Genomic DNA, 15425 nt, shown 5'->3' with positions numbered 1-15425 from the left:
GGAAAGCATTGATGTGGCTCATTACCTAAAAGGTTAATTAATGTTTGTGAGGAGCTCCAGGGTCCCATTAGTTAATCCCATATCACATCGCTAAATAGAATCCTGGGTAAGAGTTAAAATAAGCATCACTTTCTTAAGTGAAGGCTAACACGTACATCTTTTCCAGCATAGACCATGCATACTGCTGTATAGTTTTCCTTGGAGCCTACTTGATCCATACTGCAGTTGAGACAGGCACAATACATGACTGCCTCCCTAGGAAAGGAGTGGGCCTTGGCCGCCGCACATGTCACAGTGAACCTAGCATTTTGTGGACTTTTCTGAGGGAGATGTACCTTTACAGAACAGGTAAAAGCTTTTTGAGTCTGTGAAGATGGGATGTGACAGCAGGCTAATAGAAATTAGCCTGTGTAGAATTGACTGCAGTGATACTTTTTTCCATGCATTGATTATTCTTCAAATAATGCTTTTACATTCAGGAAAAGGTTCCATGCTTCATCTTGTCAAATAAAGTGTTTTAGCCAACAGACAAGCAGATTTAAGAGGAATTTGTCATTGTTTTTATTAGGATACAAAGATCAACACAAGGTTCTTTCTGTCAGACATATATTCTCAGAAGGAAATGCATAGTACACATAAAATATTTATGATCGTTTCTTACATTGTAACTATATCTATGTAAAAGCCAAAATAAATACCAACTGTTCCAACTATACAATATACAGTGCCTGATGCGTTTATTGCCACATTTTCTATTACCAGTCTCCTTTCTGTTGTGTTTCTCCAGTGACTGTGTTATTCCAGGGAAATGAGTAACACAAGGGGAGGAGGGTGCATAATGACTTTACGCTGTAGGGGGTTGTCTGAACTAACACATGGATCATGCTCTACATCTCTTGAACCTCCGTTAGTATCTGTGTTCGGGGTGTATTATGCAGAAAACATGTAGAGGGTAAGCTACTCAGGTTTCTTTGAAAGACATATCGACATGTATCACAAGCACTTCATATTTTTCAGTTCATAGCTCCGAGGGTTGAAGAAGAGCTGAAGACAAGGATTTGTCTGCTAAGGAGGACCAAAGCCGTAATGATTCTATTTTTATCTGTGCTATTTAGCAAGTATTGTTAGCTAGGTGTCATTTTTTTTCTCCCTATTCAGTGAATAGGCAAAGTATGGAAACAACTGGGGTGATGAGGAGAGCTATGATCCTGTGCTGCTAAAATCTCAAACTTTCACTTTTTACCAGATGGATATTTAGAGCACATTTTAAACGGAGTCATAGTATTCTCAGGCCATGTTGTATGATTATTGATACAAGATTTGTGCCTGTGATGGAATAGAGAGACGAAGAGCACAGGAACTCAAAATACCTACCAGTCACCAAAATGTTTGCATTACCAATTTGAAATTTTAAGTGTGAATCTCGCAGAGGGAAAAGTAGTGTAATCCACAGTAGGAAACAATTTAAAAACAGAAGATGTTAGTTGGAAAAGGGAAAACGCTCCACTGAGGAAGGTCGATTTGGGGGTCAATATTTTCTGTCATTTTATTCCCTTCATGGGCTCAGTTAATGAGCAGAATGTTTTACATAATAGAATTCTAGACTCCCTGCTTGGTTGTTGATATTTCACTTGTATATGTTCAGAGGATGTCGATGATGATAGCTGGTTATTTCTTCAACACACAGGTTTTGATTATGTCTTGGTTTATGGTTAGTATCCAGTTTTCACAAGGAATGTTTTCCCACCCAGAAGACAACAAATGTTGGACTGACCTAGTAATTGTTCTTTCCTGTATTTCCTTTGGGCTCTTGTTCAACTAGTTTGATCTGAGTTCTTTTAAACCTAATTAGGCCATCATAAATCACTCTGCATTAGTTCACATGTGACATCACCAAGGAGACCCAATGGGATGATTAGAATATGTTTTTGAACAATCTATCTGTAGCCATGTTAACTACTTTATCATGAAAATAAAGTTTGTAAACAGTAGTCTTTACAGTGTGACAAGGTAAAATATATTGCACTCTGATATAACTGTTAAGCAAATTAGATTGTCATAGTGCTAATTGAATTTGTCACAAAGCTGATGAACATTAGCTAAAGAAAGAGCAATATATTTTATTTTATTAAGCACATCTCAGAGTGCTTGTAATTTAGTAGGGCCACCACGCTTTCTGGGCAGGCTATCAAGTAGGATGTTGTAATGATCTGCATGACTACTATAGTAGATGGAAAAATGTAGCTTGTGTTTGTAGCTGTTCCATCAGTGTCTTGCACAGTGTGTGCTCCTTTGGTGCTCTTCAGAGAGCTGTGTCATAATCCGAGCATCTTTTGAAGAGTTCTGTCTGGTGAAACCAAGTAACTATACACTGTTTAAAACCTGGTGCGTATTTCAATGATGAGACAAAGGAAAGACTGAGAAAGGCAGATAACCAATAGAATCCTGAAGTTATCAAAACAGAGCTCTTGCCAAGGACCTTGGAATTCATCTGATTCAGTTGCTGGAAAAATGCCTGAATTAAAAATTACCCTATGAGGACCAAGAACATAGAGCCAAATTCTGGCACTGTACAGTTTTCTCCCAAAATGGACATTAATGCTGCAAAAACAGAATAGGGTGAACAACCCCTGGCCCCATGCTTGGCCCCCTACTGTAGGCTCTATCTGCCAAAACAAGATGGAATAGAAGATCAAAACCAGTGGGGGGCCAGGGAGGAAGGGGAGGAGAAGTTGGAAAAGGAGGGTGGTTGGAAAGGAAAAAACTCATAGGCTATGCCCCCTGCCAGCACTGAAACACTCGACTGCAGCTCCACTTGCAAAGCACCTGTTGGCAGCTGCTGGAGAAGTTTATAGGTTTTGGGACAAAATCAGGATAGAAAACTTATAGTCTATGTTCCCTTATGTGGCATGCGATTTGAACTTATTTTAGTAAAATAGAAGTCATTCCTGGGCAATAATTACACCAATAAATATACCTGTTGGACTCGATGATCTCTAAGGTCTTTTCCAAACTAGAAATCTATGAATCTATGAATCTATGAACAATCACAGCTTTTGTTTTCTGGAAAAAATACAACAAATATTAAATTGCATGATTTTTAATTACTCTTCTTACTGCTAATATTAGTATTCTTTGGCTGATATCACCTGTGTTGTCTTCCTTTTGTCCAGAACTGAAAACCAAAACAATGTTGCGTGGAGTAGAAAGAAAACATGACAAGACAATGGTCATAAATATTAACGTGTTACTGTCTTTCAAACACAATGATAGGAAGCAAGGTGTAAGGGGTTATCTGGCCAGTTTTATGTTTTGCAAGCTTTATGCATTAGAGTGGAATGATAGAAAAGTAGGAAAATGGTGTATGTTGAATTAGAACTCTCAGCAAGTATTTTATCTCAAGAATTCAGTTTGAACATTTTAACATCTTCACAAACTTCATGTAAAGCCCTGTGCAAATGCATTTAGTTGAGAATTTTAGCATTGCAGTTTATGTCCTCCGTCTGTTGCTAACTCTCAAAATAACTTGTGTCTGTGTGCAAAAACTTTTGCAGTCCTTTGTTGTTATATAAATAGACTATTCTTCCTGAAGAGAAATCTATACCAATTATCAGTAATATATGTGTTCAATAGGTGAAGTATATCAAGCAGAAAATAAATGGTTATTAGGCTGAGCTAAAAACTCTATTATTTTTATTGGCTAACATTCCTTTGACTATAATGAGAATCTTCCCTCTGCTAATGCTTTGACTCTGTGTAAAAGGCTTACTTAGATAAGTACCTGTATTACTTAGAAAGCTGGATAAAAGTGAAATAAAAAGTAGATAACGTTTTTGAATTTAATCCTTTTTTATATAAACTTATAAAAACCCACAGTTTTCCTGTTCTACTTGAGACACTAAACTTATTAATTCTAAAATAATTGAAATTTGAAACTTTAAGCCTTCCTTAGATTTGTATTCAGTAATGAAAATAGAACTGAAGTTTCCAATGCTGCAGTGTATACTACCCAGACAGAGCCTGGTTCCTGCATGAAGCCCACCAAAAGTCTTTCTCCATCAAGTTTGCCAAAGAATAGGGCCAAAATACCAATTCTATTAGTTCAGTAGTTTGTGTGTGGAACATTTCAAAATGAGATTTTCACTTTGTGTTAGAGTAGTTTCTTTGCCTTCCTTAGAAAGAGAAAGTAGTTGAGTAGCCTAGCATGTACTAAATTGTCTTAGATATTAGAAACTGTTAGCTTTAGTGACGCCTGAGCTCAGCCATATTCTGTGCCATTAAAAATAAAAGGACAGGATCTGGACCTTAAGACAGTGATATCTGAACAAGGAGAGCATCCAGTGGAACAGAAGCATGTGCTTAATTTCAGTGGGACTATATGGTATGCATAAAGAAAGGAATTTTCAGATATTTTAACTTGAATAAGAATGCTTTCCTGAATCAAGATTTTTAGAAGTTTAGCCGTGAATCACCAAAAGACAATTCTATATTAGTTATTTTTTGCTATAATAAATAAATTAAATAGATACATTCAAACATTATAGTAATTATAGTCTTCACAAACAGTTTTTGCATGTCACAGCATACAATTTATTACTCTGGATAAAAAAAGACTGTAGATGCTTAAGAGTCCTAATAAACCAGGCCACAGAAAGTTCAAAAACATCTAGTATATTGGACATGTATTTTCTCAGCATTTCAAAATCCTTTAAGATTTGTGTAGTTGTTTTTATTATCTCTGCACATTGACAGATCTCAAAATACACTTTTACTGTGATCCTGAGAAATACATCTTTTTATTGTATATTTACGTTTGGAATAAGGCTGATATACAAAATGGACAGAGAAGTAGACAAAACTAGAAAATTTAAGTAGATATAGAGAAGCTCTGAAAGTTCTCCCTGGGACTTATGCCCAGGAGCATGGGCAAAATGTGGGTAGTAAACTTCTGGGCTTTTCATGAGAGGTCAGATGAGTAGAAAAAAAGTAACAGAACCAACTTTGAAACCGGTGGTGCCAAGTGTGTTCAGGATCTTCCAGATCTCTTCTTTCTCAATGTTCCCCCCCTTGCTGTTCACACCCTCATTTCTTGGACATAGAAGGTCCCCAGCATGTAAATTTAAGCACTTACGATGAGCAGTGGAGCAGGAAGGGGAAAAGCTGGGACTACGCATCAGCACAGAGCAGGACAGGATGAAGAACCAGTAAGGCTGCAGCTCGGATAGCCAGCTCAGGAGTCAGCTGTCATCTTAACATCAAGTTTGTCTGAGCCCCCAGAGCTGTCTTGCATAATAGCAGTGACCTGAGGGATTAGTCTTATATGATAAAGAAGCCAGTGCCAACCTGAACTCCCTTCCTTTGCTACTTTCAGCAAGACTTAACGTATTTATTTATGATGCCAATCAAATGTTCTCTCTGTTCTTAAATCAGAAAACTGAGCAAAAACTATTATTAAATTGATCACATAGCTTAATTCCTCACCTTCCCCACCATAATGAACAATTAGCACTATTTACTAGTCTAAAATCCCTGGTAGTTCCAATATACTACAGAAGAGTATGTTTAAGATACAAGGTATACAAGTACTGTATCATCAATGATATGTTTAGGCTTTTACTTTACTTTTCAAACTTCAAAAACTATTAGACTCAATGAAAATTAAACTACTATTTGTACAAATGTTTATGAAGCTTTTATTTATTATTATTTTGTAGGTCTTGTAGAAATTTGCCTGATGCATCCCCTTGATGTAGTGAAAACAAGGTAAGATTCTGCTTGAACAGGTTTTGTTGATACTGGAATATATCCAAATTAGGAGCTGTCAAAAAATAAAATGCTAGAACTTTTCCAAGTAAGATAACTTGTGCCTTTAGTGGCGTTTATATTTACTTACCTGTATCTACAGCATTTGACAGATGGAATTCGAATAGCATGACATATTTCTGATTAGAGGTCATCTAAAGGTGTTAAATCTGTTTATGACATGTATTTTAATGTTATAACAAAACCCTGTAACATGAAGAGGGCTATAGTTAAATTCACTTACTATGTGTATCATCTGCAGTAGTGCTTTTATATATAATTGGGAAATACTATATTGCCTCCAAAATATTTTTCACACATTTTTGAGACCTAATAAAAATAATAAAATAAGGTATTTCATATTGCCTCTGTAAGCTGAGTAACTTCATGGTTTTATCTTTCTTTATTTTTTTATCTGTCCCTGGTTTTTTTTTCTGAATATTTGTGCTTATATGAGTATAAACGACTAAGTGACCTGAAAAATTTAGTCAAATGAGGTTTTTTTAATGTTAATATTTAGATGGAAAAACAATAGTTGTGTTTCTAGTTTCTTTAATATATTTTTGCTTTTCTGTGCGTTTTGATTTTCATATCAATTCAGAAGTGAGTGTTACCGTATGTGAAAAGTAAACCAGAATGCAGAAGCACACAACAAGGAGGAGAACACTTTTCATGCCATGTGCCTTACACACAATGCCGATAATTATCATATGCTGCTCCTGGAACTCTTGTCTAGGTCTCAGTCATGTAGGCAGAAAAGCTTCACTGGGAGATGTTGAATCAGCCCCAAACAAATGATGAGGACAGCAGTGATCTCTGGAATATGCTTGGAGCAGTCAATTATGACTTGAGATTCTAGTTCCAGTTAGCCAACGCATGAGCTTGGTACGGATGTATTTTTGGCTTCTGTTTATATCACGTTCTGCAGTTTACCTAAGACCTTGAGATACCCTTTTCTACAGCTTGGGTTTTGTGGAAGGAGGGCATCGGTCTGTGGTCAGTGCTCAACACCAGAGGACAGTAATGCAGGCTCCATCCATGTTAGCTGCTACTGAGGTGCTGTAGATACTCCTCAGGGCTTGGAGTTTGCTCAGGCAATTCTTCGGTGTGCCTTCGTAATATGGGATATGTTGATTCATATAGAGACAATACACCTCATAGTTTCAAGGGTCCTCTCTGCCTCTCCAAGTACCACTGAGACCTTGCTATTAAAACAAGATTTACGTAAAAAGATTGAAATAAAAGACTCAGAAACAATGGGGTACAAGCAAAACAAGTATAAGACCATATTTAAAAGAAAAAAATCTATCTTCCTCTGCTGTCACATGATCCTCATGGGATGTGCTTTAGTGACTTCATTTTGATAGGTTGTGCTAGAACTCACCTGTAGCTCTCAAGCTTTTGGTTTTACCTCTTCCTGTTTTCCTCTTTATACTAAACCAGGAATTATGTTCTTCTCTAGTATAAATGCATCATCAGTGATTTACTTCTCATGTCTTTGGTGCCTTTGAGGTTGTCATCCTACACATCCTCATGCCTTCAGACTTGGTTGAAAGAACTTAATACATATCCTTAGAATCATTCATGATTTAGGACATGCCACATATCATATGTCATTAAAAGCGTTAATTGCACATCTGTTCTGACAAACTGGCAATCAACAGATGAACTTTCTGCTTTCTGATAGAAACCACACATACGGTGGACTCTCAGAAGACAGAGACAGATTTCCTCATTTCTATTCCAGACTTTACTGGTTTCGTATACTTTAGTAATGAAAATGCTAATCAGATCTTAAATGCAGAAATGGAAAGCATTAAAGAGTGTATGAGGATGTTTGTGAGGCTGTATCAATATTTTAAAAAAAAACAACACCATAATAAAAATTATGGACCCTTCAAATGTGAAGCCTGAGTTCGTAAACAGTGGAATTAAAGGAGAAAGCAGGAAAAAAAATGAAAGAACAGTAAGTGTGCAGGAGAAACCAGATTATGGATCATGGTGAAACACCATCATTCAGGGGCTGAATCAAGTGAAAAAGCTGTTAAGCAAATTTCTTGATTTGAAGAAACTTCAAGTGGAGTTAACTCTTGCATTGAGTTAGCTGCAACTTTTTGCAGAAGCAGGCAGCACCCAAGTGATAGTTTTTCTGATGCAGATGTATTCAGAGGTATTACACAGATTTTGCAATAACTTTTCTGCTGATCTTAGCAGATGTTAGTACTTGAAAATACTTAACATTTTGAAAGCCGTTGGCAAAACCAAGAATAGAATGTCCTTTGATCTCATCCATCATTCCATTCTATGTTCTTAATATCATGACAGTTCTTTTCATTTTGTAATGGTCCAAATTTACTATAGCAAATTAATTCTTTGATGGTGTTGGAGAAGTTAAAATGAAACATTGTTTATAATCCTGAATTTTGGATTTAGAATGCTTTCTAACACGTTTTCTTTTCTTTTATTCCTTTGTTGCAGTACCTCTAAGTACTGCAGTGCGCTTACTCTTTTCTAACATGGTATTGATAATCTGTCAATTCCTAATCACTTACAGCTATTACATTTCAGAGGTTTGTTTGGGACTTTTTCCTTAGGTGAAAAGATGTATAAAGCACCATTTGTTGCTTAATTTTTATGGTGCTTTGAGTTTGCTGCCTTTTTTCTATAAAGTGTTTGTTCGGTGGAATGAGTCCTGTGACCTTTTCAAATGAGTGGAATCTTGTTTGATCTAAGTTAGCATTCTGAAGGAGTTTAGAGAAGATGCCAAAGGCTCACATCTAGTGGACTGGTGGCTTAACATCCTTGCTTCATTGGTATTTGTGTGTGTGTGTATGTTTTTAATAAAAAATTGGAGAAAAGAAAGTTCCTGTCAGAGATTATTTTGAAACCCTGGGAAATGGTTTGGCTCTATTGTGACAACATTTTGCAATATCTTTTCTGTGTTTAGTAATTTTCTATTATTCTACAGTAACAATACTAGATTGTTTATCTCCTCACATCAAGGGAGGAAAACATATACATATAAATACATATTTATAAACTATAGACAAGCCAAATGCTTAATGGAGTGGTTTTTGCTAAATGTACATTTGGAAATAATTTGATTTTGTTATCTATTAGAATACCAAAGATCATTACTTTAAGAAATTCATGTGAGCAAGCTAGCCAGCTAGATAGGAAAAAATTTTTTACCATGAGAGTTGTAGAACACTGGAACAGGTTGCCCAGAGAAGTGGTGGATGCTCCATCCCTGGAGACGTTCAAGGCCAGGTTGGATGAGGCCCTGAGCAACCTGATCTAGTTGGAGATATCCCTGTTCCTTGCAGGGGGGTTGGACTAGATGACCTTTGAAGGTCCCTTCCAGCCCTAACCATTCTATGATTCTATGATAGAGATAACTATGATTCATTGCTTCAGCTCTATGAAACCCACTTATTATTTGAAATAAAGCTCTTTTCTCAATTACAAGATATATTGGTATAGCTTCTGATGAGAGACTATTAAAAAAATTGTTCTAATCTTCTAATGTCTCAATATAACAAAGACTCTGTTAGCTGTTTTATTTATCAGTTTCCCTTAGGATAAATTTAGCCATCCGTAGATTAAAGTACTGGTTCTCTGTTCTTGTCCTCCTAAATACAAGTTTTACAGAACTCAGTAGGGGTTTATGTGTGTGTCTATGTATGAGCAGGGAGAACAGTAGCAAGTAAGAGTTTTCTCACACAGATACAGTCAAGACGTAGAAGGTCTACTTTTTATTTAAGAAATCTAGATGATCTTTCTTTGCTGGAAAGTGAGGACAAAAGTGTTGTCCTCACTTTCAATTGGATAAAGAATTGTTTTTTGCTTATTTTGGACCCTTTCTTGAGTCTTAAGTGTAATGCAGGCCGTAATGTTTTCATCCATCAGACTTACTAAAGGATGACAAAAGAGTATGCAAGGTCATGATACGTAGAACAAGACACTGTCATACATATTGCTTTCAAATTCAAAATAGCAAAGTGCTTTTCCAGCTAGAGTTTATCCTGTGTGTCCTAGTGGCATATTTTTGGCTTAAGCAAATGTACAAAATTCAGAACTTAACAATGTTTTGTTGTTGGAAAATTAATACTTGTGCAACAGCTCACAGGTATAGTTGGTGAGTGAAAGGGAGAGGATTACAGGGAGTTGTGTGAAGTCAAGGGAAAGCTAATGCTGTCTGAGGGATCAGTCAAGCAAGCCTGACTGATAACAAGGATGTTACTGCGGTCTGTCTGATGGCTCCAGGTTATATTCTGATGTAGTCGTTAAACAGCTTTAATTTTCAGAAAAAGAACTGTTCCATTTTTTAAATTTCTCTACTGATGGATAGCTGGCATGAAACTGGCTTTTTCAGAAGCTTGATAACTTCCAAACTACGTGCACTAACATACAATTTTGCTTATTATTTGATTATATTTTAACACCTCAAAAAATGCATGCAACCAAGAGTGATATTGCAAAATCAGAACTATGACTAGAAATAAAATTTTGGCCAATATTTCCTCAGATTTATAAGATTATTCTTTTTACACATACTCTCTTTTTTATTGATTATCACAAATTTTAGTGATTGGTTTTACTGATTATCCTGAATTTTAGTGACTCCACTGTTCTTGAAGACAAATTTTGAAGTTGCCTGTGCAAATATTAATACAAACATATTGAAGTAGGAGTATTCACTTTGGATGTGACTTGGTGTTGTGTAGTTAGGAAATGGAAACCATGCTTTGTAACTTTTTTTAACAGTCGTCTACATGACAGAATTTCACAGAAAAGATATATGAACAAGTGTATGATTAAGTGCTTTCAAATAACACAGAAAAAATAACAAGACATGACAAAAAACTTTCAAATGCATAACACATCTGAAAAGATTTGTATCTGAAAGTTCTGTGAACAGGATAAATGTTATGTGGATTAGATGAATCATTTTTCTTATCTCTTTCATTTTGGCAGTAATTTGACATCGCTATATGTTTTGAGACAAATATTTGAAAGGAAGATGGTTTCTTTCATGTCAGACTAACACAAAATGGTGCTCCAGATCTGTATTGACTTCAGTGGAGATAGATTAGTTCATACCACTTGAGGATTAAGGTTTTTTTACTTCTGGACAATGTGTTCAAAGAGTGGTAAATGTTACCATAAGCCAACTACCATCTAAAAGACTTGGAGAAAGTCTAGTTTATTATTTTACCAGGAGAATCAGGAGGGTAACTTGTGTCATAACAAATTAAACATATATTCAACAAGCAGTGTCTTAATACTTCTCTGGTTAATTCAAATGACGGTTCCAGATAATTTTAAATTTTTTGCTCTTTATTTAAACAATCTCTTCTATTTTCAGACATGATTGTGTCTTCATAACACAGTCTCACATTGGGATGGGTGTGCAATTTGGAAAGCAGTGCCTAAGACACACCAAGGAGACATTCTTTCAAAAGCATTTACTTCAATTTAGCAGGAGAATAAGTTAATAAGTGTGGCTTGATTTCCTGATCAACCTATTCAACCTCTCCATTTTTTTTCTTAAAGCTGTTTCTCACCTTTGGCAGAATCTGAGAAAAATGCAGTCCGTTGTTGTTTCTACTTTAACATCTTTTTACACAGTTCAGTGTTAGACCAGAATCTTCATGTGAACTGATTTTCCATTTTATGTGTAATCCAGAATATCAGCATTAAAAAAATGAGGCCAATAAATCACCTTAGAAACTTTGGAGAAAGTTTTCTTCTAGTCATGACAGATATTTTATGATTTGCCACTTTTTCTGCAAAAATCTAGACCAACGTCATGGATCTAAAGCCTCAAATTTAGAAAATAATTTGGGATCTAAGTCCAGATTTAGACTCTACATTACAGACCCATTTCTAGTTAGCAACTGTTCTGCTGATTTGTGTGCGTGTTTATCCATTTTGTTCCTTTGTTCCAATTCTGTCATTTTGGACTTATTAAAAATGTTCAGCTTACTACATATGTTTCCGATCTCATTCCATCTGTTGTTTTGCAAGAGCTACTTCCTTTATATCGTTAATTCCTCTTTGATTTCTGGTCTTTTTTCTTTCAGTGAGCAGTAGTGGAGGCTGTTTCTGAAATGAAGGTTGGTTTAAGGAAGAGTTCATTGTCCTTATACAGTGTTACCTTTTCCAAATGACCGTAGTTCACTTGGTTCTCATCAGGCCATGTTAAGTTTGTGTTACTTGATGCAAACTGCTCTAGTTAGATTCGTAACAATTTTAAGCAGAAAATAGTCTTCCCGTCCTGGGAAAATTATCAGGATATCAAACAATTCTGTATTGGAATGAACAGTTGAACTCTCAGAAGACTGTTAGAAAAACAATGAATTTTGGCCAATGAAACTCTTCTTTTAATTAATTTTTGATTTATGGAGTTCACTTCCATTTCTTTATTTCTTTTCAACTACTTTTAAGTAATTTTGAAATAGAAAACCAGAAGTTTTGGTTTGAAAATGTAGAGAACAATATCCAGTGTCATCTAAAAGAAGCATATAAAAATGTATTGAAAGTGATCATTTCCTGAGAAAAGTTTTTTTCATTTCAAGGAAAAAAAAACTAGTAAAAATAATCCCTGACCAACTCAACTTAATGTCCTTATTTCAACCAAATGTCAAAGCTTTTCTCTGGGATTGGTTTTACTTGATTTATCAGTGGCCTTTGGCACAATTGTTCATAGGGTTTGTATGCGTATTGTAGCTTATGCTCTGGTTTTGGCATTTGAATTTTAACATTGAAATACTTTAAATATTTCCTTACAGATCCAAGTTTTGTATAATAAGAATTTATCTCAAGTTTACAATAATTTGGATGTGGATGTGATCCAGGGCTCTGTAATTTGCCCTTTGTTTTCCTTCTACATACAATCTGTTAGGAATTAATAAGGGCACATGGGCTAATAATTCCTGCTAGATACGTTATTCCAATTTAAATCCTTCCCTGAATTAAAGAACGATATTGACGTGCACTGTTAAACAGATGCTCTGATTTGCGGTGCTAGTCAAAGTGACTTCTGTTCCTATGTGCTTTTTTTTCGTATTGATAGGCATTCATATGTATGTTTTATAAAGAGTGTCAACATCCTTTGGGATAAAAGGAGCTGTGTAAATACAGCTTCATCATCTCCTCATGTGATACTGTGTTATTTGTGATCAAATGGCAGAACTGCTTAATAATATCCCTATTTCAAATCAGTGTTGTAAAAACTATAAATATATTGTATCTTGATTTTAAAATAATCCTATCCCTTCTTTAATAGAAACTGAATTTGTGCTTCATTAAATCAGAATGCCAGAAATCTCTTTTCTCAAGCTGTTCTTTAATTTCAGTTCAGCATTCTGCCATTCACTCTGTGTTTTTAATGAATAGTAGTGCTTTTTTAAACAACTGAAATACCATAAAATAATAACTTGTATATGACAGCATGACTGTCAACCATGCTTTGACTTACATGTTATCTGTGCCATTTCACTGGCCATACCAAAACTACCCTGTTTCTTGAGTCTCTTGTGAGCTGTAAAAACCTGGAATTTCTAACACCCACCAAATAAGCCATGTCCACCTTCAGTGTGCTCAAGACAGAATGATAATCTCTATTTCCCTTTTAAAGAATACTTTCCTTGTTTCTGAGGTTGTTAGGTGGACAAAATGAAATAAATGAAAATTCTAGATGCCTGATTATTGACCTACGTACTACAGGGATGCAGCTGTCCAGTCTCTTACACTAGAAGGAAGAGAAATTGCTCTATGTGCAGGAAGCAAGGGTTGAGACCACCATAGGAGAATTGAGGAGAGAGGCAATGGTAGCAGAGGGAATGAGCTTTTCGGGAGAGGAAGCAAGTGGACAGTCACCCCCAGAGAGCAAAAGAGAAAGAATGCCCAAGCAACAACCAAGGCGGATGAAAGGGGAATGTGTGATGGTTTTCTTTCATATTTTCTTCTCAGTCCAGTAGATGCAGAAGGTGTGTTTTAGGTTTCTGGAAGAGAGCTCAGTCAAAGCTGACTTGGAGTGGCCTCAGTTATCTTCAAAATATAGTATATAATTTTGTTAGAGATTTTTGTTTTAGTGTGTCTTTCCATATGTCCTTTTACATACCTTAAACACAGCTCTGTCTAGTAGAACCCTTACAAATGATTCCTTGTGCAGTTAATCTGAGGAATAAATGGGAATCATGCTAAAAGACATACTGAATATTATCCATCCTACTAGTGACACTCCTTTTGACTGTGGACATTTGCAAAATGTAAACATGCATTTGTTCTCTTAATAATGCTATGATTGTTATTTTTCTTTTCCTCCAGTTTGGACAATGAGCTAAAATAGTTCATTTCAGGTCCCTTTAATTTACATTTTGCTTTCGTTCCAATGTCATAACGCAATATTCTTTCTGTGTTTGGATTTCCAATACTTACAAAATTCATGTAAACATTTCTTGACAACTACATGGGCAGAACTTGCAATATAACAAGAGCCTGAGGGTTTCCCTTCTATAATCTGTATCTATATGTTTACATATTTTAAAAGTAAATGTACACAGACATATTTGGTTGTACTGGTACAGCATCTTCCTTCATAGAGAAAGTTAAATTTCCTCATGCTTAAGTTCTCTAGCACTGGAAAAACCTGCAGTTGATTAACTGTGTCCTCATGATGCAGTTGCAAGAGAGTGGTGTGGACTGCATTTTGCGATTTCATGGGCTGCACATTGTGCACTCGCAGTTTAAATCCAAGAAACCTCTGAATTTTTTTCCTTCCTTTTATTTTTATCTTATTTTTGTGAAAATATTTCTTTTCATAATATGAGGCTACAAATAACCCTCATCTAGAATAAAAATGTGACAAAAGAACTCCAAAACTGTAATTATGGGAAGAGCCATGCCATAGATTACAGATATGACAGAATAATTCTTTTTCATTACACTGTCTGATGGGGAAAGGAAGAAAAGGGAGAGAACCTAGGACTAAAAGCTCTCTAAAATAAGTTCATTGTACTGTTGGCCACTTCTCTAGTTAAAACCTACCAAAGAATAAGAGACAATGTAGAAACACTTGGATTCTCTTTGTAGGGTCTCAAGATTGAGACGTGGGTCGGGGCAATCCCAAGCACAAGCACAGGCTGGGCAGAGAATGGATTAAGAGCAGCCCGGAGGAAAAGGTCTTGGGAGTGCTGGTCAATGAGAAGTTCAACATGAGCCAGCAATGTGTGCTTGCAGCCTAGAAAGCCAACCATATCCTGGGCTGCATTCAAAGAAGCGTGGCCAGCAGGTTGAGGGAGGTGATTCTGCCCCTCTACTCTGCTCTTGTGAGACCTCACCTGGAATACTGCTTTCAGCTCTGGAGTCCCCAACACAAGAAGGACATGGAGCTGCTGGAGTGGGTCCAGAGGAGGGCCACAAAGATGATCCAAGGGCTGGAGCACCTCTCCTATGAAGACAGGCTGAGAGAGTTGGGGCTGTTCAGCCTGGAGAAGAGAAGGCTCTGGGGTGATCTTATAGCAGCCTTCCAGTACTTCAAGGAGGCCTACAGGAAAGCTGGAGAGGGACTTTTTACAAGGGTATGTAGTGATAGGACAATGGGCAATGGCTTTAAA

At 36.3% G+C, this 15425-nt stretch overlaps 1 protein-coding gene across 1 annotated transcript in view; it reads left to right on the top strand.

Moving 5' to 3' along the window:
• The window catches only part of SLC25A21 (solute carrier family 25 member 21), a 270380-nt gene that overhangs the window by 145993 nt on the left and 108962 nt on the right, over nt 1-15425 (top strand). The window contains exon 2 of the mRNA XM_086613701.1: nt 5715-5763. Within this exon, the coding sequence (XP_086469827.1) occupies nt 5715-5763 (49 nt within the window). The remainder of the gene's footprint in view (nt 1-5714; nt 5764-15425) is intronic.

Source organism: Tauraco erythrolophus, chromosome 6 (genome assembly GCF_009769465.1).
Source record: "Tauraco erythrolophus isolate bTauEry1 chromosome 6, bTauEry1.pri, whole genome shotgun sequence".
NCBI classification, from domain to species: domain Eukaryota; kingdom Metazoa; phylum Chordata; class Aves; order Musophagiformes; family Musophagidae; genus Tauraco; species Tauraco erythrolophus.
The sequence above is the reverse complement of the archived record's forward strand: the minus strand, read 5'-3'. Positions and strand labels throughout refer to the sequence as shown.